Source organism: Aspergillus pseudonomiae (assembly GCF_009193645.1).
Source record: "Aspergillus pseudonomiae strain CBS 119388 unplaced genomic scaffold BDV37scaffold_32, whole genome shotgun sequence".
NCBI classification, from domain to species: Eukaryota; Fungi; Ascomycota; class Eurotiomycetes; order Eurotiales; family Aspergillaceae; genus Aspergillus; species Aspergillus pseudonomiae.
The window spans coordinates 135403-160676 of NW_022476024.1; the positions used below are offsets into that span (position 1 = coordinate 135403).

Genomic DNA, 25274 nt, shown 5'->3' on the forward strand with positions numbered 1-25274 from the left:
CGTGTTGTAGCGTCTCAACCGTAATATACTCCGTATATACATGCTAGCTCAGGTTGTGCGCAGACTCGCGAGGATCTAAATTCGAGTACATCCTTAGCGCTCTAACTATTCATACCTAACATAATGCTTTCAGGATTCAAAGTTTAGCAGTAGGACCATTACCCTGTTCACCAACTGCCCTCAAGGCCTTCCACGCCCGCATTGCCTCATCCCAGAGACCATCCTGCCAAATCTCCACCGATCCATCAGGTCTCAGCTTCCTCATCTCCCGGTGGCTCTTCGTGCCCCAACCTATATCCGCTTCGCCATGAACAAACTTAGTCAGGGGATCAATAAACGCATTCTTAATGATCGACTTCTCCTCCGCCTGGAGAACAGACCCATTCCCCCACCACCAGATGTACTGATCCGTAGCATGCGTGACGCCCCATTCCGGTGGAATAGTCTCATCGGCACACTTAAGCCGGTACTCGACGCGATAACGATACAGGAGATGAGCAGCACCACCCAGCACGAGAGAATGCACGAGTCCTCGCTGCATCTTGTACACCTGCATATCGGCATAAATACGACCGAACGCATCGCTGTTCCAGTCCTGACATCCAGAGGGTAATTTGCCGTCTGGGCAATATAGTTTCATCAGAGTATCTACGATGGGAGCCGTGTAGTCGGCTAGGAGACGCTTGTAGAGCGAGGAACGATCATTCTGGGGCGGGTACCAGCTAGCGTAGAGGGCGCCTTCATCGCGGCATTCGCCGAGCATGATGCGAATGTTGCGGGCTGCGATGCGGCGGCCGAAGTTGCCATTGTCGAGGGATTGGAAGATGGTGGGTTGGATGAAGAGGGAGTCAGTTGTGGGGCGGAATTGGTTGATCTTGAGGTTTGTTGCCGTAGAGAGGAGTTTGTCACCCGGGACGGAGCGGAGCTGGGCGAGTTTGTCGGCCCAGGAGAGCGTGGGGGAGATGTTAAAGGCGGAGAGTAGCTCGTTGAATTGGACTTGGGCGGAGGGTGGGGCCTTGGGCTGGGCCACTGGGCTGTTGGACCAGATGCAGGCTTGCTTGATGATTGATTGGTCTTCTGGTAGGTGGAGGTCATAGGATAGTTGGTAGAAGACGGAATAGGCGCCTTTTTGCAGGGAAGCGGGTTAGCGTACATAGTTCTTTGTGTATTGGGAGGTTGGATGGATGCTTGCCAGCTGAGTATCCCGATATGCTGATCCGGGAGGGATTACCTCCGAAGAGAGCTATGTTATCTCTCGTCCATTCGAGAGCTAGACGTTGGTCCCAAAATCCCTGATTTCCGACTGGTTCACTGACTGTGGCGGCATCGTGCTCCAGCTCAGAGGAGTACAAGAAGCCAAAGACGCCTAGACGATATGCTGGCATAACCACGACAGCATTGAATGCTGCCTCGCCTAGTAGAGCGCCGGCGGAGAAAGCGTTAGGGGTTCCGAATTGCAGAAAGCCTCCGTCTGGTACAGGATTTTGATTAGCCATTGTGATAAGGTATTCTTCCAAGGTAACTTACGGATAAAGACGAGTACTGGCCACCCTGAAGAATTAACTACTGTTAGTGTTGCTCTTTTTCTTCTCTCTTAAGAGGAGGCTAGGAGAATGGTCGACCTACCGTCCTTGGGTGGTTCACCGGCGGGAACCCAAACATTGCATTGAAAGCAATCCTCACTCAAACTATCCCCGAGGGAAAGACGCGGGAATGTAGGCTGGGGGCAGACGCCAGTTGCTCCAGCGCATTGGCCGGGGTGATCTTTGCTACCGTAGGAATACGATGGCGGTAATTTCTGGGCTTTCCGCCATCGTTCAGTCGGAGGCAAGGCGTAGCGGAGACCTCCAAAGTAATGACACCAGGGGGAATTGGTGGTTCTATCTGTGAGAGTAACACCCTGTACAAACCCACGATGTTCAAGGGATTTCAGGCAAGGACTCCGCAAGGGTTCCATTGTGTGTCTATGCTGGTTTGGAGTAGGCAGGCCGATGTTTGGTGGAATGCGCGGCTCAGTTGTTTGTTTTTCAGACACGTTGACTTGCGGACCCCGAAATCGGGTAACAACTTGTAAAGAGCCAATTGGTATCTGGTAGAATAGTCTTACATGGAGAAACACTCTTGAATAGGCGCTATTGCCGTATTATATAGCTCCTGAGGCCGTGGAACTGGCGATAATCTCCCCGCGCAATGACCCCAACCATGGCGGCGATAACAGGCTTGATAGCCGAGTAGATAGAGTGGGTGGGGCTATTGGAGAAAGCCAGGGCAACTCATAGTTGAGAACCGATCGGGTCGGCAAAGGCGCCCTGTGGGAGAAACAGATAAGACAGATGAGGAGAAACGAAGAGAGAGAAGGATTGGAGGCTGCATGGCTTGGGGAGAGCTACACAGGTGATCTGGTTCCGCTTCGGCGCTACATCTGGACCCCGGGGGATGCCCGAGGCAGAGATGTCAGCCCCAAGACCAAAGGTCAACCAATAAACTCAGTATCAGCCGTATTGGATCCGTCGCATAATTCCGAGATCATTCCGCACAGGAAGACCATAAGAGTGAAATTGCCGAATTGATGGATCTGGGAGGAGCGGAACTGCCGTCAGACGCAACGAGGATCTGTATTTTATCAGCCATCGTAGCCCCAAGCCCTAATCTGATAGTAACTTGATCCATACTAGTATATAACCTTGAACGATGCCAAAGGCTCGCCCTTAATGGATATTGCTGGCGTAATAACTTTTTCTTTTGAGAGGTCAGTTCAACTGTGATTTGCCCACGAATATAATAGCTAACTATTGGACCATTGTTCTAGTATTCTGTGGCCTTCAACCTTGGGAATCCAAAGTTTCATTTGCTGCGATCCCCGCATTTGGCAACTCACCTGACGTCAAGCCGCCATCAACGATCGTCCAACGATTCCATTGAATTATACATCAGTCTACGCTGATTGATCGTTCCCATATTAATTTGACTGTTGGACCTAAGCGGATCTGGACACCTCTGCTCCCGCGCCAATAATGATGAATCATCAACGTCTTTGGTTCATCTAGAGCTCCCCAAGACCCCAGACAGTTACGAGGCCTGCATGAAGAGTGATTGGGTCACTGGGGGGATTTGCCCCCTGCCGGCACGAAAGGGAACACAGCTGGGATGATGTATCATTCATCCAGACTTTGTTCCATTCCTTGAGTGGCCCTTTCCCTTACCCCTCTCGCTCTCTGAGCGCCCCCCCCGGCTATTGAGCCATATATTACGGTCGTGTGTCCGGTGGTGGCTCGTCCCTCTTCAGTTAAATTGGTGTGACATCTTTCATCCATTTATCAATCAATCTTATCGACCTGGTAAGTTTCCTGAGCTTATGAAATGTCCACCTTGTGCTTTGATACTCGCATTTGTTGGCACACAGTGACTTTCCCTTTTCGGTACCAAACCGGAAGGATGACGTCTGAGACTCTTGGAGTGGCATATCAAGCAACACAAACTTTACATCACGTATTTAGCCAGAAACGACAGCTAATATATGCATAGTTGATCTCTGAAGCCACGGAAGCCTTCAGTCAAGCAACATGAGCAACCAGCAGAACAACCCCCAGTCGCCCCGCCACTGGCACGGCAGCCTGGGCGATCGCTATGAGCACCACAACGTATGGGTGACAGGCGGCCCTCCCCAGCCCTACATGGCTCGACGGCCTTCTGGTGCCGAAGCAGCAAGTGCAAGTGCCACAGCTGAAAGACGTGTATGCCTGTTCAGACTTTCATCAAACTCTCACACATACGTATTGTTTTGACACTTAGGCTGACTGTCCTTAAACATTCCAGGAATCTGTCTCGTCTAGCATGTCTTCAGGCTCGAACAGCCCCCCAACAGCTCCAAACAGGAGACGTTCTAGTCAGGGTTCGTCCCTATTTGAAAGTCTGACGAACCAGAAGCGGAACTCCACGGATCCTGCTTCGGCCGCACGCCGCGCGAGTTACAATGACCAGGCGCAGCAGGGCGGTTTCTTCTCGAAATGGTGGGAGGGGTATACTCGTGGTGGTTCCAAATAAGCCATTATTGAGTTCGTGCTGTGAAGGATGGCAGAATGATATACTGGATCAGAATTTATTATGTTGAATGCTTATATGACTGTACGCCGAAGAGTTTCGCGCTTGATATTGTATGTATTCGTTCGTATACAAGCATATTGTGTTAATGAAAGTGGACATATATAGGGAGATGCTCCATAGTCATGGCCGTAAGTTTGTTTAACACGTCTTGGCTTTGATTGGGTGTTGAGATTGGGGCGGTTGAGTCTGGCTGTATTCATGCCTCAGGTCCAGTAGCTAGTGCATGTGAAACGCAGCCCGAGATTATACTTGCAGACCCGGCAATCTAAGAAGGGACCACCCCAGTGTAAACACTAGTGATCCCATATGCTTAATGGCGCTTCGAAATGGGCCCACACTCTACGATATGATCTTGATCATGACCCACATAATTGTTGATCTTTCTTGACTACAAGGCGAGCTTACAATGGAAAGTACATTACGGCGTTCTCCAGGTGAGCATGGAGCCGGGCTGATCTCCGTACCATCCATGTTGGCCTAAGAGCGAGGAATACACTGCCAGCAAGGGACAGGTAGAAGGACATGTTCTTGGACCCTGAAAGAGTTCCAACGGCCAAATAGCCACCAGTATCACAGAGTGTGATGTGGCAAGCATCATGCAAATCTTTTCATCAATGGTTATGCGGATACATCACCCTGTGTGAAGCCTTCATTGTGAAAAGTGGATGCGTTTTTTGAACTTGAGTATTTGGATTCCTAACACGCCTATCCTCATGCCGTGGTAGAAACAAGTATTTCAAAGCAGAACGGCATATTTTCTGCCCTTTTTTATTGATTCATCATAAACGCAGCCCCCTGGCTCCCCCAAAGACCAGAAATGAAACATTTACCGGACGATTCCGTCGAAGCGGTTCTTGAACCACTTGATGGTCTCGGTCTGGTTGATACGGTGAGGAGCACCGATACGGGCCTTGCAGCGGCGACGCTTAGCGACACGCTCACCAGGGCGGGTCCTGATTCTGATGTGAGTTCTTGACCTTTGTCGACCGTTCCTGGTTATACTCACATGCAGCAGTAGAAGTCCATGCCGTAGATACCAATGCCAGGGTCGTACTTGATACCAAGATCGATGTGCTCGTTGATACCGAAGCCGAAGTTGCCGGTCTCGGAGAAGTTCCTCTTGCGGAGCTCGTACTCCTTGACCTTAAGACCACGCTCAAGGATCTCCTCGGCCTTGGGGCCACGGACGGTGACGTGGACGGCGATCTTTTCGTTACGACGGATACCGAAGGTACGGACAGTGTAGCGGGCCTTGCCTATGGATCACGGAAAATTCTCCCATCAGCCATTCCATTCCGTAATATTTCGTAGTGTTTTCCATATCCTCCATTATAAAATCAAAATATTCGGATCGAGGGCGTCCTTACTGTAGACAGGAGTCTGACCGCTCAGCTGCTCGAGCACCTTAGCAGCACGGGTAAGTCTGTCACCAGACTCTCCGACACTGATGTTAAGCACGAGCTTCTGGATGCGCAGCTCGCGCATGGGGTTCGCGCTCTTGTCCTTTCCGTCCGACTGCATGGCGATAAAACGTTAGAAAAAAAAATCTCAGGCGATTAGAGTGGTTGAGTTGGTGAGATGGAACATACCATGGCGACTACTTTGGCGTGTATGGTCGACTCGTGTGATTAGAAGATTCGAAAAGAAGATCGAAAAGTGAGTAAAAGGGAATGTGCGGGCAGAGTGGGAAGCGAGAAGCCCTTAGCGTCTTGGCACCGTCGGCTGGCGCTAAAGTGCAGAGCCGCGTCTAAGTCACGACACCCGCAGAGCTTCAGGAAGTTTGAGCGGGTGAGCTCGTGCCAGCAAGTCCTCAACCTTCTTGACGGGCGCGCAAGCTCAAAGTGAACGTTTAGTAGGAGATTTCTTCTACTACTTCACGCATATTCTTTGGTTTATATCAAGCCGCATTCGTGCGCATCTTTTAGGCAAAATGGCTGCCAACAAGCAGGGCAAGATGGTAAGTTTGATTTGATTGATCTTTGTCGCGGTCCAGACCTTCTCCTAAAGTACTTGATGGATAGTATTGGCTGACTTGGTCAATTCTATAGCAAAACCTCGTAAGTGACAATGCGCTCGTTTAACCACCCGCCCGCGGAATCCTAATGTGCTGCAGATCAACTATCGGATGAGAGTTACCCTTAACGATGGCCGACAGATGACCGGACAAATGCTCGCATTTGATAAGGTACATTGACTCTCAATCATTGCTTGTCTTGATTGAAACTTTCATTAACAATGATATTTCAGCACATGAACCTCGTCCTCGCCGATACAGAAGAATTCCGCCGCGTCAAGCGGAAGTCCAAGCCAGCTGCTGGACCGGCTAACGCTCCCCTCGTGGAATCGGAAGAGAAGCGAACCCTCGGTCTTACGATTGTGCGCGGTACCCACGTCGTCTCTTGCTCTGTTGATGGACCACCCCCCGCAGACCCCTCTGCACGACTTGGAACAAGCGTCCCAGGCGCAGCTGCTGCCGCTGCAACTCTCGCCGCCGGTCCTGGAATCAGCAAACCCGCTGGACGTGGTCTACCTGTTGGACTCGGAGGCCCTGCTGCCGGTGTTGGAGGACCCCCGCCTCCTCCTGGCGGCTTCCCTGGTTTCCCCCCTGGTGGTTTCCCAGGAGCGCCGCCACCGGGATTCGCTGGCCGTGGAGCGCCTCCGGGAGGACCTCGTAAGTTTCATTGGCGCTGAGATATGCTTGGAAGGGGACAGATTACTGACTTTCAACTAGCTGGTTTCGCTCCTCCCCCAGGATTTGCTCCCCAGGGTGGACCTCGTAAGTGACTGGCTTGGGTTCATACGTCATACGTCATAGGCTAACTGGTATTGTTCAGCGGCCGGGTTCCAACCTCCTCCAGGATTTCAGCCTCCGGGCCAAGGACGTGGATTCCCTCCACCAGGATTTGGGGGACGGTGAAGCTCGTATGTCGAGCGGCAAAACCGCTTACAATATTCCGACCCCAAGTGAAACCTGGCGGCCTACTAGTGTTGGGATAAGAAATACGCATCCTATTCATATACATGTTCGATGATTAGGCATAGCACACCGAGTTTTACCAGGCAAAGGCGTTGCGGCGTGTGCGGATGCAGGGAATGCCCGAGTGATAGCAAAGGTCGACCTGAGAAAAAAAAAGTCGAGGACCAACAGAAGTAATGCTACATAGGTTTAAACGCTTAGTACTTATTCCCCCTGCGAATCATACACTGTCATTTCCACGATTTTCTTGTTCGTCCAATCGTAGGGCCATGCTCCGTAATCGAACTGATATTGGCGACCCCGGCAATTGACTCACGTGATGTAGTCCGGGCAACTCCGCCCGGCAATCATTCCGCAGTCGGTGACGCCGGGCAACTTCAGTAACTGTCTTCCTGTTCCTGATCACTCTCCGCTCCCTTCCCTACCCCAATCGCCCGTCAAGATGGCCGCTGCAATCAAGGCGATCAACGCAAAGATCCGTTCCAACAAGGTTCTGGACTATGTCTGCTCTACACGTAAGTGCAATCCCAAGCCGTGCCATGCTTCTCTTCTCGACCGAGATCGGCCTGTCTCAAGTCTTGCATCCGTAATACAGGCAGGGAAAGTGATCCATGGGCTCCTGCTATGGTTGCCCTTGGTCCTTATCATGGCGTCACTGGATTCATTCCGAGGCGAAGAACAATGACTAATTGAGCCTGTCTTACCAGATTTCTGGGGCCCTGTCTCCAACTTCGGTATCCCCGTTGCTGCCGTGATGGACACCCAGAAGGACCCTGAAATGTACGCGCGACCACTTTTCCATCCCTTTATTCCTCCCGGCGCAGTTCCTTCACCCTCATGACACAGATATATGACAAGAGAAAACCAACTAACCCAACAAACAGCATCTCCGGCCAGATGACCGGCGCCCTTGTCATCTACTCGGCAACCTTCATGCGCTACGCCCTCGCCGTCTCCCCTAAGAACTACCTCCTCTTCGCCTGTCACGCCATTAACTTCTCCGCCCAATGTACTCAAGGATACCGCTACCTCAACTACTGGAAGTATGTTGCCCTCAGATAATTAGAGCCTGTTACGCAAGGGGTTAGAAGAAGCTAACCTAATGTAATAGCTGGGGAGGCCGTGAAGCTAAGCTCGCTGCTGAAGCCACTCAGCAGGGCTTGCAGGCCCCCGAGGCTGGCGCATAAATGATCCGAACCTTGTCTTTACCTGCCGCGTGGCCGAGAACAAAGGATGCCCGTTTTCAATCAGTAGTAGATTTAGACCTCACAAGAGACAAGTGGCCAATGGATGGCGATTTGTGGAATACAGATCGGATCGGACGCAAGAGGCTGGCCTCATTTAACACTGGTTTTCTTTGGGTAGAAGAACGGATTGCGTGCGGCTTGAGCCGACTAGTAGGTAGTCGGCCTTCACCTAGTTATTTTTATGGACTGGCATTGGCTAAAGGGCCTTGAGGCTTCTGGTCTTGTTTCTATCATATTTTCATGGCATTGGGCTGTGGTATAGTGCAGCTTGCATGGCGAGGGTTCAGGGTGTCTTTTGGCCTTTGCTGTCTTTACTGTTTTGTATATAACAATATCAGGTGAAATCTAAATGGATTCAAGGGGAAACAATCATGGTGTTTCTTTCGTATAATTCTTGTCTGCGCGGTATTCTTGAAACAATTTGGTACATAGCAATGGCAAGCAGGATGGGTATTCACAGTGTACACCAATTTAATCACGGAGAATTCCATCTGGGATGTTAGATAGAAGGGAAAGCTAGGACAAAATGTCAAAATAGTGTCCCGAAATTCAGTCTTGCTATTCAAACAGAGCAAGTTTTATAACATAGCGTCAATCATTCATGTTCAGGAGGGCGCCTACTTTGAGGCGACCAAACGTTATAGACGTTGAAAGCGACTGGAGAATCTGCTAACCAGACTTCGAGTCACAGTATCCAGGGGACTGAGGAGCTCCTCCTCCGACCCAGTTTGCGAGAGTCAGTGAAGTCGTATAGATGCAACTAATTACGCCGAAGATGGTAAGGGCAATGTCAGCGATCTGCTGTTTTCTTGAATGCGCACAGGCTCTCAAATGCAACAGAGGCTACAATCGACTAGGTTAGCGTTATATGTCACCATTAAGCAAGTGGAATTTGGGGGCAAATACCGGGTATACGTAAATAAGTGGAACGCAGGCAAAGCTACCGACAAGTGAGACAAATTTGTCAAGATCGTCTGCTCCACCCCACCCAACAAAAGCACAAATCATGACAAGGAAGAAGCGGAAACAGTTCTTCTGCCATTTGATTCTGGGGTTATACTTGCCGCTGCGTGTGAAGAGCTCATTTTCCATGATTCGGATAGCTGGGAAGAGCTGCAGAGGTGTGCTCAGCAGAATCGCAAGCGAATAAAGGAATTGGACACCATTCACAAACTTGTCGTCTTGAGGAAGGTTGAGAATAACCACAGTTTTCGTTGCAGATCCGTACGCAGCATAGCTCAGCGCACCAGCAGAGAGGAAAATAATAGTGATAATAACCATTACACCAGCGAGAACGCCAGGGAATTGCTGTGGACGCTTCATCGACTCTTGTATTGGGATGATGAGACCAATACCCTCGTAAGTGAAAATAGCCGTCCCGATGAAAAGCGTCCACGTAGATGGATTGAAGGATATGATATCCGAAACACCGCCTTGTGCAGAGATAGTTAGGATATCATAGTAGTAAAGGTAGATCAGACCAAGCAGGATGAAAACATCTGCAATTAGAGCCGTAAACCCAAGCTTGCTGATATCGCGGATCAATGAAAGAGGTAGGAAGATGACCAGCTGTATCAAGACCATGAACTTGATGTCAATGAAGGATTTGCATTTGCTGACTGCAAGGACGAATGCCTGCAAATTCTCAGCAGTGAACACAATATATGCAGACACAAATCCCAATTGACTCAGGACTATAGATCCAAGGATAATGCGGCGCATATGCTTTCCATAAAGGATGCCGCCAATATCACCAAACGAGCCATCAATTTTCAGTCGGGTGTTGACAAGAAGTATGAAAGCATAGAAGCTGAGAAGCGACACACCAAGTAAGACCAGACTACTAAATAGCATACCGCCGTTGAGAAAAGCTCTTGGAAGGAACAAGACCCCTGTACCAACGAAAGACTTGAGCAGAAGTAGAGCTGCTCCAGTTCTAGTGTTGGTTCCAGTACCTCCACGCGGCTTCCGTTTTCTTCTTCCAGGAGTCTCAGGACGAAGGAGGGCTGATCTTTCTCCCGGCTCTCTGCCATCCTCTTCCCAAGCGTCAGAGAAGTACTCATCGGGTCCCAGCACTTCGTCATCTTCTTCTAGCTCCTCTCCTGCAAAGTGGCCGAAAAGAGTCAAAAATTCTAAGAAGCTGCTGGTTGGAAGCTGATGTTGAGGCAGAGGAGGCTGTGGTCCGGGGCCATCAGAGCTTCCTGGAAGGTTTGAGGCTACAGTTCTCCGGATATAGTCTCTGCGGAATCCTCCTGGTATGCGAATGCTGTTGATGTTCATCGTCTCATCCTGTGGCGTGGGTCGATTTATGCTGAAGCTTTTACTCCGATTGAATCTCGAAGGACTTCCTGCTTCTGCACCTTCTGCCCACCTGTAAACCTGCCTTGTAATGTCACCTCCTTGAAGCTGCAAGCTGGAGAATTCCTCGTCATTTGTGACATCCCCAGAAGCAGCATCATCTCGACTCTCAACAGTATTTTGCGGTAGTACCAAGTGTCGTTTGACGACTTCCGGGTCTTCATACGGCCCTGCTGAGTATTCTGAGCCTTCCCACCCGGTCTTATTGTCAAATGAACCATAGTTGGACCTGATTGGCTGAGCCTGCTGCAAGGCAGGGGAATCAGCGCGTCTTGGCGGAGTCCCATGCCTCGGAGGTGAGCGACCGAGGCTTTCTTGGAGGGCAGATGCGATCATAGATTGCCCAGGACCTGGTAGAGACGCTAAATTATCCACTTTCCGGATATCCTCGCCTGTGCTTGTCGCTGGTTGGATCGGTACCGGCAGTTGTCTGGTTGCATGGGGATATGAGCTAGCTGGAGAAGGTACTGGGGATGCTAGCCGTGCAATTGAGATTTGCCTCGAAGAAGCTTCCGCTGAGGGAGAGCCAGGGCGCAATGCGCTCGTCGAGAGCGGTGTTGACTGACGAGGTTGAGATGAGGAACCTTCCCCATTGTCTGCATGTGTGGGTGAAGCCATGACTTGATATTGGATTATGAAGCAACACAGGAGAGCTTAAAGTTTCCTTAGTTTGAAAATAACGCTTTGCTATATTGACGCCCTCTACCTAGCGTTGCTAGACGCGAAGGGTTATAGCGAGCCGTATGTACGGAGTACTTGTAGGATAATCTTAAGGAAGAGCTGGTTTACAGTAGACCAGGACAGAGTAGAAACAATCTACTGTATGTTGTGTTCTCTTCATAAACAAGCGAAGAGAAAGGAAAAGGAAAAGGAAAAAAATATTTGGAAATCACTATTCGCCCAGCCACCCAACAACACAAACAAATTGAAAGACGAAGGAAGCTTCAGCTTTCCTTGGAGTCGATGACAATGGGAGTCACTGGACCGGACCGGCGGTGGAGTTTGCACTGTTTGTCTGACTCGGCAGATGAGATCATCTCCAGCCATGGACCCATGTCTTTCATGGCATTTACTAGTGGCAACCAATGCCACATAACGCCTCCTAGATCTACTAGGTACGGAGTACTATATGAGGTATCGTGTTTTCTCCTTTTTTTTTTCCTGAAGCGCAGACTTTTCTTACAGTGGTGTGTTTGCTTTTTTTTCTCCTACGGTTAACTCTACTAGGTTGTGCGTTCTGTCAGTCCTTATCGATACGATACTTCACTGTTTACTGTAGTGAGAATCTGTCCCCACTTGCATTATTGTATGAAAAAAGCACTGAATATCCTCTTGCAATAAGAAGTTGGACGTATCCGATGACGCACAGCCGAGACGAGCGTACCTCGGACTCGATGTCTCGGAGAAGGCCCAACTTCTCAACACGAACTGCTCAAGAGGATGTCTCTAGACTGGCTCCAAGCGATTCCCCCATTGCATCTCCCGAGGAGAACAGCAGGTTCCCCAATTGGAGAAATGCGCTTTCACTTCGCCCGTACGAGCCATTGAACTCCTCTTCTCATACAACAGAGCGTCAGCGCCACTCGTTGCCCTCGAATTTCTTTGGTAGCATATCCCGCTGGTGGGACAAACCCGACAATGATGAACTGCAAGGTACTTCGAACAGAGCACACCTACCCATTGACCTTCCTACGGGGCCACTCCGAGATTCTAGTGTGGACCAAAAGGAACGAAATGGCCAAAAGAATCGCGCTTCTGATAGTGCTTCAAAACTCGGAACTTTCTCGGGAGTTTTTGTGCCGACCACCTTGAATGTCCTAAGCATTCTGATGTTCCTTCGCTTCGGATTTATCCTTGGGCAAGCTGGCCTGCTAGGGATGCTAGGTAATTTGAATTACTCTGCCTGTGTAGCCTCCAATGGTGACTAACCGTGGTCTGAAGGCTTGCTCGCTGTTTCATACACTATCAATTTGGTGACCACCATGTCTCTTTCTGCCATCGCGACTAACGGAACTGTCAAAGGAGGGGGCGCCTACTATTTAATCTCTCGATCGCTGGGCCCAGAGTTTGGCGGTTCCATTGGTATAGTGTTCTACTTGGGCTATGTGTTGAATACTGGTATGAACGCAGTTGGTCTTGTTGACTGTTTCACGCAAAACTTCGGAACAGAGTCTGGCACTTTATCCAATTTTCTTGAAGAAGGTTTCTGGTGGCAGTATCTCTGGGGCACCATCATTCTTCTTACCTGCACTGGGATCTGCCTAGCTGGGAGTTCCATTTTTTCTAGAGCAAGCAACGGTCTACTTGTCATTCTGCTGGTTGCGACCTTCAGCATACCGGCATCCGCGATCTTTATGAAGCCATTTAGTATTCCCAATCTCCATGTGACATTCACTGGAGTGCGCCTTCAGACACTGCTGGAGAATCTTAAACCCAGGCTCACCAAGGGCGCTGCTGGCAGCCAGATCCACGGAAAGGAAACCTTCCAGGACCTCTTTGGAATATTGTTTCCTGCTACTGGCGGTATATTCGCGTAAGTGGATTATCGGTTTATGATGGACGTAGACTCATGAAGTCATAGTGGTGCCAGCATGTCGGGGGACCTGAGGAACCCCAGTCATTCGATCCCAAAGGGTACACTTTCGGGGTTGGCTCTGACATTTGTCACCTATACACTTGTAATAGTTGCGATGGCGTCATCTATAACAAGGGAGTCGCTGTATAAGAATAGCGATATCATCCAAATGGTAAGTTTAGATGCAAACTTGGTTGTGAACTTTGACTAAGACGCATCAGACAAATGCTTCGGGAATTCTTATTCTTCTAGGAGAGTTCGCAACATCTTTCTTCTCAGCACTGATGGGTGTAATCGGCTCTGCGAAGCTTTTACAAGCAATTGCACGAGACGATTTGGTCCCTGGCCTGAAGATTTTCAGCAAGGGTACCAAAGAAAACGATGAACCGGTCCACGCAATCATTGTAACCTTTGTTGTTGCGCAATTGACGATGCTTTTTGACATTAATCAGATAGCATCCTTTGTCACAATGACATATCTCATGACATTCCTGGTGATGAACCTCGCATGTTTTCTTCTAAAGATTGGATCCGCTCCTAATTTCCGGCCGTCCTTTCACTATTTCAAGTGGCAGACCGCTGCAGCAGGGGCGTTGGTCTGTGGAGCTTCCATGTTCTTTGTGGATGGTGTCTATGCCACAGGCTGTGTCGGTATCTTAATCCTACTCTTTTTGCTGATCCATTATATTTCCCCTCCCAAACCGTGGGGCGATGTGAGTCAAAGCCTGATATATCATCAAGTGCGCAAATATCTACTTCGCCTTCGACAGGAACATGTTAAATTCTGGAGGCCCCAAATTCTGCTGTTTGTGACCAATCTTGATGAACAATACAAGATGGTCTCCTTTTGCAACTCATTGAAGAAAGGCGCCTTATTCGTACTGGGTCATGTTATTGTGACTGATGATTTCTCATCTGCGGTGCCCGAAGCTCGCCGCCAGCAAACTACCTGGACCAAGTTTGTTGAGAATTCAAAAGTGAAAGCTTTTGTCAACATTGCAGTTTCTCCCTCTGCAGAATGGGGTATCCGTAACATCGTGTTAAACTCTGGTCTTGGAGGAATGCGGCCAAATATAGTTGTCATTGACCAATTTCGCAATGGTCAGTCATTAGTTGAGACATTGCAACCCAGAAAAGACTCGAATGACAGACATGACGTGGCCCCTGAGTCTGCAGTGGATGATGTACCTCGGCCACAAATGAGCTGCGCAAACTACGTCACAATATTGGAAGATCTTCTCTTCAAGCTCCGCATCAATGTTGCTGTGGCAAAAGGTTTTGAAAACCTTGAGCTGCCTACGTCTGGACAGCACCAGAAAAAGTACATCGATCTCTGGCCGATTCAGATGTCTGCAGAACTTGGGGCTGACAGCGAAAGCAAGAAGAATGTTCTTACCACTAACTTTGATACATATACCCTTATCCTCCAGCTGGGGTGTATTCTGAACACCGTGCCATCGTGGAAGAAGACGTACAAATTACGGGTAGCCGTGTTCGTCGAATACGAAACGGACGTGGATGATGAGCGAGGGCGGGTCCAAGCGCTCCTTGAAAAGCTGAGAATCGAGGCGGAAGTTCTGGTCTTCTGGCTCGCTTGTGGCGACGTAAAAAGTTATCGCATTATTGTAAATGGTGACAGGTCGCCGGAGGTTAGAGATACGCAGGACAAGGTGCAAACTGCATTGAAAGATGAAGGCTGGTGGCAGGATATTGAAAAGTTTCGTAGGAGATCCCACAACCAACCCAACGCGGACGAGTTTGGAGCCGAGTTGGGAAGGGTTTCCAGTTGGCATGCTGCTTCTAGCCATGATACTTTACAAAAGGCTCCAGCCCAGTTGGCTGGTGGGATAAAGAAGCTCATGGAATCAACCAGGCGTCGTCGGCGTTCTATTTCCAGCTTCAAAGGGCTTGGCGGTGTGAATTTGGGCATGCAAACACATCGCTTACTAGATAGCTTCGTTGATTACGACTCAAGCGACAGCTCTTCAAGTGACAGCGAGTTTGAGCCCTTTGTCGATGAGAGAGAGGATGCCACAGACAACAAGGATCCTGCATCCGCAGATACTGCGAGACACGACGTTCCATCTATAGTTGCCCCTGAAGCCTCTCCTAAGAGCCGAGCGACCGAAGCCCGACCACCTATCAGCCGTTCGGCGTCCAGCAATCGATTCAGTTCGTCGCCAATTCCTGAAGCTCAAGTCAACACTGATGAAGGTGCGGGACCCTCGATCATGTTCGCACCGAGCTCACCCCCTCCGCGGGCTTCGAACCGGCGTGAATCTATTTATACGCGTCGATCATCATCGGTAGGGTCTGGTACTGCGTCCGGATACCCCCGGCGGGCGTCTGTGCCGTTGTCCTTTAATGATCTTCCTAGCCGAGCGCAACACCTGATTTTGAATGAGTTGATGGCAGAGCATAGCAGTGAAACTGCCGTCATCTTTACAACGCTGCCGTCTCCCATGGAAGGCACCGCACAAGGCGAAGCGACGAGTGAATCTTATCTGAGTGACCTGGAAGTCTTATGGCAGGGGTTGCCACCGTGTTTGCTAGTACATAGCAACAGTATGACGGTGACAATGAACCTGTAACGATGCTCTGATGGCGATAGATCTCGCGTACTCTGAGCTGTACAGATATATGATACACCAGTATATATTGACAAGCATGGGATTTACATTGTTATGATGGCACTCGAACATCAAGAGGGCTGGCATTGGAGATTGTAAAGATACACTCGTCTGTGTAGTTACAGCCTTGTAAATGTAGGCTCCACTCTTGACTTCCCTGACCTTGGGTTCAGGCTCTAGAGAATACAATGTTCATGTATATATTTTCATTTAATCCTTTTCGCTGTACTACATAGAGGGTTGAGTTGGCTTAAACTGCAAGTAGAATATATCTCGGAAGCCTCAAGCTTGAGAAAAGCCCCCCCCTCTTTTCTTTCTTCAATTTCCAGCATATCGAGTCTCAGAGATACACATAAAGTGATCCGAGTCCATGAGACCCAATGGCGATGACTAGACTTGAACCTCCCACCTGAGAACTGATACATCTTTTCTGGGATATCAGGCCTCAGAGGTCGTTGTCCTACACAGTCTTGGCTCGTGCGCCTTACCGCTTGTAAACTGTGAGTGGGTCATAGAAAGACAAGTCCTTTTTATCGTCTTAACAATGATATAGATGTTAATAAATTCTTGAAAATTGGAATAAGCGAATCAGAACTGATTTTCCTGTAAGACTTTTCGAGAGATACTACGTGATTGCTGCCTCGTAAAATCCCGCGCCAATCTCTGACAGGATGTCATAAGAGGCCACATAATTTCCGTCGGCCATCAATCCTGAAGACCCACTAAAAATAGCTACGGCAACGCTGGGCCGGAAGCTTGAGATCGATCTCGGATTCTAGACACTTTCTATGCACAAGCACGCGGGGACCCTACTTCCATGAATGGCATTGTACTATATCGTATGGGATCTCAACGGACGTGATCCTGGTCCATTGAGCAGGGTGTATGCTGTAAATTGTAATACGGATATCCCCGGCTCATTGTGACACAGAACGAGAACTAGAACCAGAACTCGAGGCCCATTCGGTCTCTTGCTCCCAAAGCGAGAATTTTAGATGGATCCCGGTTTGGTAATGACTGACAATTGGCTGAGATATGATTGGTACAGGAAGTGGACGAGGGCCTTTTAAGGGGAGAAAAGAAGGGGCACTGGAATCCTCCAAAGGGGAAAAAAGTGGACGGGGGGGTTGAAATGAGCCCCATTGGGTTGACCCGCAGCGTACGACGGGCCTCAGGCAGTGTACGCCGTCGTGACTTTCACACACTGGGGTCAGCTGGTCGATTGCTTTGTTTTCTTTTCTCCGTCTTGCTACACGTTTGCTGCCTCGCATCGTCATGCGCTTGGATTTCCTGCATGAATAAGGACCCTCTCTCGGCTGAAGATTCCAATTAGTCCTCGTCATCCCTGTTCAACTGCTTTCTTTTCCCCCCTGACGCGCTCGGAGGTCGTAATGCAGAACGGCCGTGGACGCCGAAAGAACGGCAGTATTAAAGCCCCCAAGAATCGTCAGCGTCCTTCTATGTCACATTTAATCTCGGAACAGTCCATTCCTATTCGCTCAAAATCTTCGGTTGCCAGCGACGATAGCGTAGACACCTCCGACGACACCTCAACCGCTCCCTCCTTCAGCAGTAGTCCGCCGAGCACAAAGTCTGCCACCAACGGTGTTCACCGACCAGCTATGGCTCGAAAGGCTTCTTCGCCAATGGCGCCCGCCTTCATGGTCTCTGCGCCGGGTAAGGTCATTGTCTTTGGTGAGCATGCCGTCGTGCACGGTAAAGCTGCCATGGCCGCGGCCATCTCCCTCCGATCCTACCTCCTGGTCACAACTCTGACCAAATCGCAACGCACCATCACCTTGAACTTCAGAGATATTGGCTTGAATCACACTTGGAGCATCGACGAGCTGCCATGGGACCTGTTTCACCAACCAACGAAGAAGAAGTACTATTACGACCTGGTCACCTCAATTGACCCCGAGCTTCTCGACGCGATCTTGCCTCTCGTGGAGCGCATCTCCCCAGACCTACCGGAAGACAAGCGGAAACATCAGCGTGGCGCTGCGACTGCGTTCCTGTATCTCTTCTGTGCGTTGGGTTCTCCCCAGCACCCGGGAGCGATCTATACCCTCCGGTCGACGATCCCAACTGGCGCGGGCCTGGGCAGCAGTGCTAGTATATGTGTCTGTATCAGTGCTGCACTCCTTCTTCAGATTCGTACTCTAGCTGGACCGCACCCCGATCAACCCCCTGACGAGGCGGAGGTGCAGATCGAGCGCATCAACCGATGGGCATTCGTTGGCGAGATGTGCATTCATGGCAATCCCAGCGGGGTGGATAACACGGTCGCCGCAGGCGGCAAGGCCGTGATTTTCAGAAGAGGCGATTATTCCAAACCACCGGCCGTCAGCTCGCTCCCCAATTTCCCCGAGCTGCCGCTACTGCTCGTGGACACTCGACAATCCCGCTCCACGGCGGTTGAAGTAGCAAAGGTCGGCCAATTGAAAGAAGAACAACCGCTAGTGACGGAGGCGATTCTCGATACCATTGAGAAGGTGAACGCTTCCGCTCAGGAGCTCATTCGGGAAACAGATTCGTCAGCCATTTCCAAGGATACGCTCGAGCGCATCGGAGCGCTTATCCGCATCAACCATGGCTTGTTGGTCTCGCTAGGAGTCTCTCACCCTCGACTCGAGCGAATTCGTGAGCTTGTGGATTTTGCGAACATTGGTTGGACGAAACTCACCGGTGCTGGTGGCGGAGGATGCGCGATCACCCTCCTGCGTCCGGATGCTGACCCGAGTGCTATCCGCCAATTGGAGGAAAAGCTGGACGAAGAAGGATTCGCGAAGTACGAAACCACTCTGGGCGGAGATGGTGTCGGTGTCCTGTGGCCCGCCGTGGTCCGCAATGGAACCGATGAAGAAGGTGGCGAGGAGATTGACCAGCAGAAGTTCGAAAATGCAGATGGCCCTGAAGGTATCGAGCGTCTCGTCGGTGTAGGCACTCAGGAAAAGAGAGAGGGCTGGAAGTTTTGGAAACGAGCAATGCATTAATGTGACGCCTTCCTTCCCACTTTGAAGGCATTCATCCTTACATTCAACTTACGCCAACTGCGTCGATGGGACTCAGTTATTCTTCCTTCTCTCTCTTTTTAATTCAGCATTTCTTTTCTGACAGGAACTGGACTTGACATGATATGCATTTAATCACCCATTCCGCATGTTTCTCGAGTCTCATTTCGATTCGCTATATTCGATTCTCTGTATAATCTTTACTCTCATGTGTTTATTGTTTTGGCTGCCACCTCTCGATACCTCTGCATTGTTCTCCCTCCACTTCGTATCGAACCCTCTATATAACTTATTTTTTTTTGCTTTTACTTTTCGGCCATTTTGTTTGGGATCGAACCTAGGAGGGGTTCATATTGACGACTGATGTGACTTGATCCATTCTGTGGGTGTTGCGGCGATAGGCATTGAATGAATAACAAAGCATCAGTTGAATGATTGAAACATGTCTACAGGAGGGCGTCTGAAATATTATCCAATTTTGTTATTGTAACTATACACGCTTAATTACGAAGCAGGGTATCATGTATCCAATCGATCGCAGTGCCAGGTCCATACCCACCAATTAGCCCATTGTCGTCTCCCAACCTTTCTCGATCATCACATCCATCCAGTACACATTGGACTCCCCCGCGTCCATTCTTTTCCAGACTTCCCTCACGAGTTGCAAGCAGACATCGATCGGTTTCGGGGGGAGCACATGCAGAAACGACGTGAGTCGGCCGAGGACGAACTGGCGCGTACGAGATACTTCGATGGCATGCGAGGAGATATTGGGACCGCTGTTGTCGAGGGAAACCTCTGAGCGGGGGAGGCGGAGCTCGCTGCTGGAGGCGACGAGCAAGAACGGCTGGAGACATCGGGTGCGAGATTCAATGGGGATGGTCTTTAGACGGGAGAGAGTGGTCAGAGCGAACTCCGTTAGCCAGCTGTCGTAGTAGGTGCCTGGGAGAGTCTCCGGGTCGTTTGGCGGGTTGCTTTCGGGGCGCAGATACATAGGCTCGAACCAGGCTGAGTTGAGCAGGTCTGGGGCCGTGTCTACGGAGAGGAATGGATCGCGAGGGGTTGCACTGGGTTGCTGATCGTAGGATTGGGAAGAAGGGTGCTGCGAGCTTAGTCGACGGCGAAGGAGGTCCGGGAAGACGCGATACAGTTGCATGAGGCCTGTACAGCGGTACACTTCCGCCATGGTTAACAGGTGCCACACCGGCGTCTCGTCATCTCCGGGGCTAACTATTTCGGCTTCAGCCGGATGTGCCAGTTCGAGCAGTCGTTCTTCTAGCTCTCGCGCTTTCTCAATGGCCTTCTGGGCCTGGGCGATATCGGCCTGCGAGGTAAATGCTCTGGCACGGATGCGCTTTCTCTCGCAACGCACGACTCTTCCTACTTCCTGAACAGTAGACTGGGTATCGCGGGCGATGCCGGTCCATGGATGTGGTATCCGCTGCAAGACCAGCGGTCCGCCTGGGTCTGCAGCTGTATTGCCGGACAGGACTGCTGTGTCATCTGCAACAAACGACAGCAGCATTTCCCAGTATACCAGAGCCTCCTGGAAGAACTGATGGTTATTGCCACGCTCCGAGTTGGCAATCTCTAAGGGCCTGGTCTCCAGGTGATTCCGAAGTAGATTGAAGAATGAGATCCCTAGATCTTTGGAATCATGCCAGCTGGCCGTCTGGCCGAGCATGAGTAAAGCTAATACTGACTTATCATCTAAGACAGTCTCTTTGGCAATGATATCGACAGCCTCATTACGTAGCTTACGTCCCAATGGGCCAAACTGCGGGAAATCATTCACCAGCGTGGCCGCTGCCATACTCTGCATGGTCTTACACATGGCCAACGAGGAGCCCCAAAGACGGGACACAGTTGACCGAAACGGGTTCATCTGACTGTCATAGCTGGAGAATAAAGCGGCTACCTCTTTAAAATAGTACTCAATGAGGGTCCAGGACGGATTATTCAAGGGTTGAGGAATTGACGTAAGGTCGCGCTGGGGTGGCTGTGGGTTTGATGGAGGGTATTTCCGTACGATGGCCGATGGAGAGAAGCCGAAAAAGCTGGGCAGCTCATGGTGAGATTCAGGCGCTCTCGAAGCAAACAAGTTCAATGGGTTTCCCGGTTCATTTGGGGTATCAAGATCAAATATCGAGCTCGCTCGCTCATGTCCACCCACCGAGGCTGATGCTGAAGATGGGGACGGCCCCAAATCTGCTAATTCTGGGAGTGAACCCGGTTCTGGGAGACCCCATAGACTCTCATTCAATGCATTGCTTTCGTCTAATCCCAATCCCCTTGGCTCCGGATTCTCGTGTGTGGTTGTCTGACTCGCATCGCCCTTGACCAATGGGGACTCCACTACGGCCTCGGGGAATTGCGATGGTCGGGGGGAGGCGGTCGACGGCCCCGGGGCTGGAGAATGGCCGGGGCCCAGCGGTGACCTATTCAGTTGAGCATTGCTATCGTCTTCCTCAGTAGCGGATGGATACTTGGTCACCCAGCGCAGAGACTGGGCGTACCCGGGACATTTCACGCCCAAGCGAGTGCATCGACTGCAGTGAGGCTTCTCTTCCCCACATTTGACCTATTGGGACCAGACAAGTGCGTTAACATTTCTTCTTTGAAGGTCCCTTTTTAGCCTTCACTGTCCCATGGATGTATCGCATGAGGAGATCAGCGGATGCGGAGGAGATGTTGACTGTGAGCGCATACCCGTTTGCTTTTACACCTGGCACAGCCGTTGCGTGATTTCTTGACACGTCGCATTGTCACCCGATTCTTTCACAGCAGGTTCCGGAGAGTGCCGAAGAGAGTCTCGACATCATGATGTCGAGTTAGCGATGAATGTTTCCCGGGGAGAAATAATCCTCTTGTGCGGGGAAATTTTGGCTGTTATCAGTTTCGATACACTGGAACCAATAGGAACCGGCCCGGGTACTTTGCCTCTTTTGGGGCATTTGGAGACTCATCGTGGAAGTCATGTGTGCGTCGTGGACACCTCAGGCAGAGCATCCTGGAGAGATTCACAGACAGACTCACGGAGGGGAGTCCATTGGAATAGTCGTGGCCTTGTAGAAAAGGGTGAATGGAAGGAATCAGGGTTGCCATTGCGTCGATGGTTCCCATTGTCCAGGCCCTATTGTTCTGGTGGGATGCCTGAGGCCGGCGCAGCCCCACCATAGCTCAATCCATTCATCCATTGATTTCCCATTCGAAAGTCCATTCTCCAGGCTCCCGACAATCCTCAAGTCAGGGAAGAAAACGGTTTTAATATTATTATAATCCTGCTATCTGCACCGTTGTTCACCCAGAGAGGTGGAACATTGAGTCGATGCTGTTTGATCGGGTTGTCGCTGTATATCTTGCCTAAATCTTTCTCCAGTAACAGTCATTGGATAATATCAACGTTTCCCGGGCTCTTCACCCTGCCAAAGAAAACACCTCCGATCCAGAAATGTCTGGAAAATACGCCTCAGACCCGACATGGGCCTCCATTAAGCCGATCCCGCTCAACGATGGCTCGGAAACAGGGACCCTTCCTCTGGCGACTATTGCCTACTCAGATGAATACCTCGAGGCTACCTCGTACTTAAGAGCAGTGATGGCTGCCAATGAACTGTCCGACAGGGCCCTGAAACTCACCGACGATGTAATCGCCATGAATCCGGCTCACTACACTGTTTGGTACGTGCAAATGATTCCCTGCCGTACTTCCATATACATGCCGATCACTGACGACCAATGTTTAGGATTTACCGCGTTAAGAATCTTTTTGCTCTCAAAAAAGACCTCAATGAAGAGTTTGAATGGCTGAACCAAATGTCATTGAAGTACCTTAAGAACTACCAAATATGGTATGCAGTAACCCGCAGAAATCATTGGGAAGCTAAGATGGTCTCTAACAATTGACCCATAGGCACCACCGACAAGTCCTGATGTCATCCAGGGAAAACTTCCCGACACTCCCGCCCAAGGAGCTGGACTTCCTGATGGAGATGTTCAAGCAAGATGCCAAAAACTATCATGTCTGGACCTACCGCCACTGGCTTGTGCGGCACTTTAGACTGTGGGACGAGCCCCGAGAGATCCAGGACGTCGACCTCCTCCTGTCACAAGACGTGAGGAACAATTCCGCCTGGAATCATCGTTTCATGCTCCGCTTTGGTCCACGCAGTGACGAGCCCGACGGCGGGATGCCGAATAGCACCGCGCCCCCGCCCGAGAAGGGCAGGTTAGCCGTGGTTGATGAGGACCTTGTCGACGCGGAACTGGAGTACACCAAGGCCAAGGTCATTAAAGCCCCTGAAAATCGCAGCCCGTGGGGATATGCCCGCGGCGTGCTGCGGGCGTCCGGCCGGCCGCTCTCGGAGTGGAAGGACTTCGCGAAGAAGTTTGTCCAGGAAAAGGTCGAGGACGGCAAGGTGGTGGATATCGAGGTCAAGAGCAGTCATGCTCTAGAATGGTTGGCGGACATATATGGCGAAGAAGGCGAACAAGCCACCGCCGAGGCCGTGCAGATGTTTACCTTACTGAAGGAGAAGTATGATCCTATCCGCAAGAATTACTGGGATTATCGGATTCATATGATTGCCCCTGCAACATGGAGCCAAGAGATCCCCACTTCGGCATGAGGCGCCGCGTAAATACCATCAACTTCTACTATGGGAATGATGTGCATGCTGAAGAAGTGTATCTGATTTTGAAACGCTAAATCATTAAATCATAGTCAATCTAAAAAAACGCCAATCTAAACACCATCATGACAGAGAACATTAACATAACAAGAACGCAATGGCCGGCCAATAAGCACAAAAAAATTAAGAACCCATTACTCGTTTCCCCAGCCTTCATTAAGCAGCTTTTTATACTCCGCCGCCATATCAATCGTAATATTACTTCCACCACACACAATGATCACCACTCGGCTGTCGGCGTTCAAGCCAGGCACAAGCTGCTTGAGCTTGGACTGGATTTCACTGCCTGCGTCCGACTCCGTCTCGTTCTCAGTCGCTGAGGACCTATCATCCCCGTAGCCTTCATCCCGATGGGAAGGGTAGTCGCCGTCCTCCCTCTTCCGCTTCTTCAATCCAGATGTGAGGGCAGCGTCGGAGGATGCCGATGACCGAGCTCTCGCCGCGTCACCGACGGCAGCCTCAACACAGACGCCGCATGCAAGCTCAACAAGCGTCCGGTGATCATCAGCAAGACGCAGCACACCCCGTGCTGCATCCGCGTCCGAAAGCACAGCACTATGCACCGCAATACCCTGCGGCGGGGCGATAGCATATTGGAAAGTGCGTTCGGAGACACGGATAGCGCCCAGAGAAGTAGCCTGGGAGGTGATTTTGGGGAGGGAGACGAGGGACTTCTTCGCGACAGCGGCAGCCAGGGAATCGGTGCCGAGGGTTTCGATGGCGAGGAGGTTGATAGGGTTGGGCTGGGAGTGGGAGAGGGGGTTGGAAGCATAACTGAGGCTCATCTTCTGGAGCTGACGGTGTCGCTCGATGCCCATGACCAAGCCGTTCAGCAGGCCGCCGCCGCCCACGCTGCAGATGATGGCGTCCACGGGGAGTGGGCGGCCACGGTGGGTGGCTTCCTCGTCTTCACCGGCGGGGGCAGGGAGCTGGGTGGCCAGCTCGTCAATGAGAGTGCTGTTTCCTTCCCAGATGGGCTCGTTATCGAACGGGTGTAGAGCGATCTTGGCCACGTCTTCGCTCTCGTTGTCGTCCTTGTTCTTCATGATCACTTCCCGCATGTACTCGCCGGCTGCTAGGAACGTGTCTCCGTGCTGGATTACGTCCGCGGCGCCGGCCAGCCGTAGCTTCTGCACCATCAGGGGCTTCGTCGATAGGGGCACGACCACCGTGCAGGGATATCCCAGGCTGCGGGCTGCGCAGACGGCAGCAAGGCCGGCATTTCCGCCTGATGAGGCGTAGAAGTGGACGGGTCGGTTGGCGTTTTCTGGCTTGATGAGGTGTGACAGGATCTGATTGCCCATGGCCCGGGACTTGAATGAACCGCTGGGCTGGACGTTCTCCAGCTTCAGGAATATCCTACATCCCGCGGCACGAGAAAGAGAGGCAGACTCCACCAATGGGGTTTGCACCCATGGTGTCTTGAAGGAGGTTTGGGCTTCCTCCAAGGCGATGCTACCCATGATAGAGGATCGGTATTCGGGGTTTAGGCTAGTGTAGGTTGAGAATATGTGTTCAGGATGTCTTGAAGGATATGAGAGATAAGTTGATTGTATACAGTTGCCACAGAGGAGAGTTAAAGAAGTATAGGAGTATAATTGGGATGTATCACGGAACAATGGGTGGTAGCAGAAGGGGAATCAGACAAGGAATGAGAGATAAGCAAGCACAGCAAAAT

General features: G+C 50.8%; 12 protein-coding genes across 12 annotated transcripts; 7 read left to right on the top strand and 5 right to left on the bottom strand.

Moving 5' to 3' along the window:
• Position 1: 1 nt before the first annotated feature.
• Positions 2–2145, bottom strand: BDV37DRAFT_116440 (putative carboxylesterase). The gene is made up of 4 exons (XM_032078490.1): positions 1627–2145; positions 1528–1551; positions 1193–1471; positions 2–1125 (listed from the first exon to the last, which is right to left on the bottom strand). The coding sequence occupies exons 1-4, from the start codon at positions 1955–1957 to the stop codon at positions 137–139; spliced, it is 1623 nt and encodes a 540-aa protein (XP_031941523.1). The 5' UTR covers positions 1958–2145; the 3' UTR covers positions 2–136.
• A 1418-nt stretch (positions 2146–3563) lies between these two features.
• BDV37DRAFT_283013 (uncharacterized protein) lies at positions 3564–4044 on the top strand (the record flags this gene model as incomplete). Its single annotated transcript, XM_032087195.1, has 2 exons — positions 3564–3734; positions 3817–4044. 2 exons carry the CDS (start codon positions 3564–3566, stop codon positions 4042–4044), a joined length of 399 nt encoding a protein of 132 aa, XP_031941524.1.
• Positions 4045–4811: 767 nt separating this feature from the next.
• On the bottom strand, positions 4812–5737 carry BDV37DRAFT_116434 (60S ribosomal protein uL5). The gene is made up of 4 exons (XM_032078489.1): positions 5694–5737; positions 5472–5619; positions 5111–5360; positions 4812–5057 (listed from the first exon to the last, which is right to left on the bottom strand). The coding sequence occupies exons 1-4, from the start codon at positions 5694–5696 to the stop codon at positions 4931–4933; spliced, it is 528 nt and encodes a 175-aa protein (XP_031941525.1). The 5' UTR covers positions 5697–5737; the 3' UTR covers positions 4812–4930.
• A 10-nt stretch (positions 5738–5747) lies between these two features.
• On the top strand, positions 5748–7237 carry BDV37DRAFT_247881 (small nuclear ribonucleoprotein-associated protein). Its single transcript, XM_032081929.1, has 4 exons — positions 5748–6061; positions 6153–6161; positions 6218–6289; positions 6352–7237. The coding sequence occupies exons 1-4, from the start codon at positions 6035–6037 to the stop codon at positions 6793–6795; spliced, it is 552 nt and encodes a 183-aa protein (XP_031941526.1). The 5' UTR covers positions 5748–6034; the 3' UTR covers positions 6796–7237.
• A 244-nt stretch (positions 7238–7481) lies between these two features.
• Positions 7482–8454, top strand: BDV37DRAFT_116525 (pyruvate transporter MPC1). Its single transcript, XM_032078491.1, has 4 exons — positions 7482–7596; positions 7789–7861; positions 7966–8124; positions 8193–8454. The coding sequence occupies exons 1-4, from the start codon at positions 7524–7526 to the stop codon at positions 8266–8268; spliced, it is 381 nt and encodes a 126-aa protein (XP_031941527.1). The 5' UTR covers positions 7482–7523; the 3' UTR covers positions 8269–8454.
• A 454-nt stretch (positions 8455–8908) lies between these two features.
• BDV37DRAFT_116531 (putative amino acid transporter) lies at positions 8909–11387 on the bottom strand. The gene is made up of 2 exons (XM_032078492.1): positions 9235–11387; positions 8909–9171 (listed from the first exon to the last, which is right to left on the bottom strand). The coding sequence occupies exons 1-2, from the start codon at positions 11302–11304 to the stop codon at positions 8998–9000; spliced, it is 2244 nt and encodes a 747-aa protein (XP_031941528.1). The 5' UTR covers positions 11305–11387; the 3' UTR covers positions 8909–8997.
• Positions 11388–11763: 376 nt separating this feature from the next.
• Positions 11764–16038, top strand: BDV37DRAFT_247887 (putative cation chloride cotransporter). Its single transcript, XM_032081930.1, has 5 exons — positions 11764–11820; positions 11914–12570; positions 12628–13219; positions 13268–13433; positions 13483–16038. The coding sequence occupies exons 2-5, from the start codon at positions 12045–12047 to the stop codon at positions 15850–15852; spliced, it is 3654 nt and encodes a 1217-aa protein (XP_031941529.1). The 5' UTR covers positions 11764–11820; positions 11914–12044; the 3' UTR covers positions 15853–16038.
• Positions 16039–17007: 969 nt separating this feature from the next.
• On the top strand, positions 17008–18970 carry erg12 (mevalonate kinase). Its single transcript, XM_032078493.1, has one exon. The coding sequence runs from the start codon at positions 17283–17285 to the stop codon at positions 18885–18887; it is 1605 nt and encodes a 534-aa protein (XP_031941530.1). The 5' UTR covers positions 17008–17282; the 3' UTR covers positions 18888–18970.
• Positions 18971–19368, top strand: BDV37DRAFT_116590 (uncharacterized protein). Its single transcript, XM_032078494.1, has one exon. It carries the CDS (start codon positions 19054–19056, stop codon positions 19267–19269), a length of 216 nt encoding a protein of 71 aa, XP_031941531.1. The 5' UTR covers positions 18971–19053; the 3' UTR covers positions 19270–19368.
• A 99-nt stretch (positions 19369–19467) lies between these two features.
• Positions 19468–22010, bottom strand: BDV37DRAFT_271528 (uncharacterized protein; the record flags this gene model as incomplete). Its single annotated transcript, XM_032084734.1, has 2 exons — positions 19468–21486; positions 21942–22010. The coding sequence occupies 2 exons, from the start codon at positions 22008–22010 to the stop codon at positions 19468–19470; spliced, it is 2088 nt and encodes a 695-aa protein (XP_031941532.1).
• A 61-nt stretch (positions 22011–22071) lies between these two features.
• Positions 22072–23533, top strand: ramB (bifunctional protein farnesyltransferase/protein geranylgeranyltransferase; the record flags this gene model as incomplete). The annotated part of the gene is made up of 3 exons (XM_032089570.1): positions 22072–22586; positions 22652–22756; positions 22819–23533. The coding sequence occupies exons 1-3, from the start codon at positions 22357–22359 to the stop codon at positions 23531–23533; spliced, it is 1050 nt and encodes a 349-aa protein (XP_031941533.1). The 5' UTR covers positions 22072–22356.
• On the bottom strand, positions 23498–25273 carry BDV37DRAFT_116618 (putative L-serine dehydratase). The gene has a single exon (XM_032078495.1). The coding sequence runs from the start codon at positions 25057–25059 to the stop codon at positions 23731–23733; it is 1329 nt and encodes a 442-aa protein (XP_031941534.1). The 5' UTR covers positions 25060–25273; the 3' UTR covers positions 23498–23730.
• Position 25274: the final 1 nt, after the last annotated feature.

Coding starts and splice junctions, on each gene's coding strand:
- BDV37DRAFT_116440 (XM_032078490.1), bottom strand. CDS start 1,957: ATGGAACCCTTGCGGAGTCCTTGCCTGAAATCCCTTGAACATCGTGGG. Junction 1,472..1,527: donor GCCAGTACTCGTCTTTATCC/GTAAGTTACCTT, acceptor ATCCTGTACCAG/ACGGAGGCTTTCTGCAATTC. Junction 1,126..1,192: donor CATATCGGGATACTCAGCTG/GCAAGCATCCAT, acceptor CCCTGCAAAAAG/GCGCCTATTCCGTCTTCTAC.
- BDV37DRAFT_116434 (XM_032078489.1), bottom strand. Junction 5,361..5,471: donor CGGTCAGACTCCTGTCTACA/GTAAGGACGCCC, acceptor CGTGATCCATAG/GCAAGGCCCGCTACACTGTC. Junction 5,058..5,110: donor ATGGACTTCTACTGCTGCAT/GTGAGTATAACC, acceptor CATCAGAATCAG/GACCCGCCCTGGTGAGCGTG.
- BDV37DRAFT_247881 (XM_032081929.1), top strand. CDS start 6,035: ATGGCTGCCAACAAGCAGGGCAAGATG. Junction 6,290..6,351: donor AAATGCTCGCATTTGATAAG/GTACATTGACTC, acceptor ATGATATTTCAG/CACATGAACCTCGTCCTCGC.
- BDV37DRAFT_116525 (XM_032078491.1), top strand. CDS start 7,524: ATGGCCGCTGCAATCAAGGCGATCAACGCAAAGATCCGTTCCAACAAG. Junction 7,862..7,965: donor ACCCAGAAGGACCCTGAAAT/GTACGCGCGACC, acceptor CCCAACAAACAG/CATCTCCGGCCAGATGACCG. Junction 8,125..8,192: donor CGCTACCTCAACTACTGGAA/GTATGTTGCCCT, acceptor CTAATGTAATAG/CTGGGGAGGCCGTGAAGCTA.
- BDV37DRAFT_116531 (XM_032078492.1), bottom strand. CDS start 11,304: ATGGCTTCACCCACACATGCAGACAATGGGGAAGGTTCCTCATCTCAA. Junction 9,172..9,234: donor CACTTATTTACGTATACCCG/GTATTTGCCCCC, acceptor AGTCGATTGTAG/CCTCTGTTGCATTTGAGAGC.
- BDV37DRAFT_247887 (XM_032081930.1), top strand. CDS start 12,045: ATGACGCACAGCCGAGACGAGCGTACCTCGGACTCGATGTCTCGGAGA. Junction 12,571..12,627: donor TGGCCTGCTAGGGATGCTAG/GTAATTTGAATT, acceptor CGTGGTCTGAAG/GCTTGCTCGCTGTTTCATAC. Junction 13,220..13,267: donor GCTACTGGCGGTATATTCGC/GTAAGTGGATTA, acceptor ATGAAGTCATAG/TGGTGCCAGCATGTCGGGGG.
- erg12 (XM_032078493.1), top strand. CDS start 17,283: ATGCAGAACGGCCGTGGACGCCGAAAGAACGGCAGTATTAAAGCCCCC.
- BDV37DRAFT_116590 (XM_032078494.1), top strand. CDS start 19,054: ATGTTTCTCGAGTCTCATTTCGATTCGCTATATTCGATTCTCTGTATA.
- BDV37DRAFT_116618 (XM_032078495.1), bottom strand. CDS start 25,059: ATGGGTAGCATCGCCTTGGAGGAAGCCCAAACCTCCTTCAAGACACCA.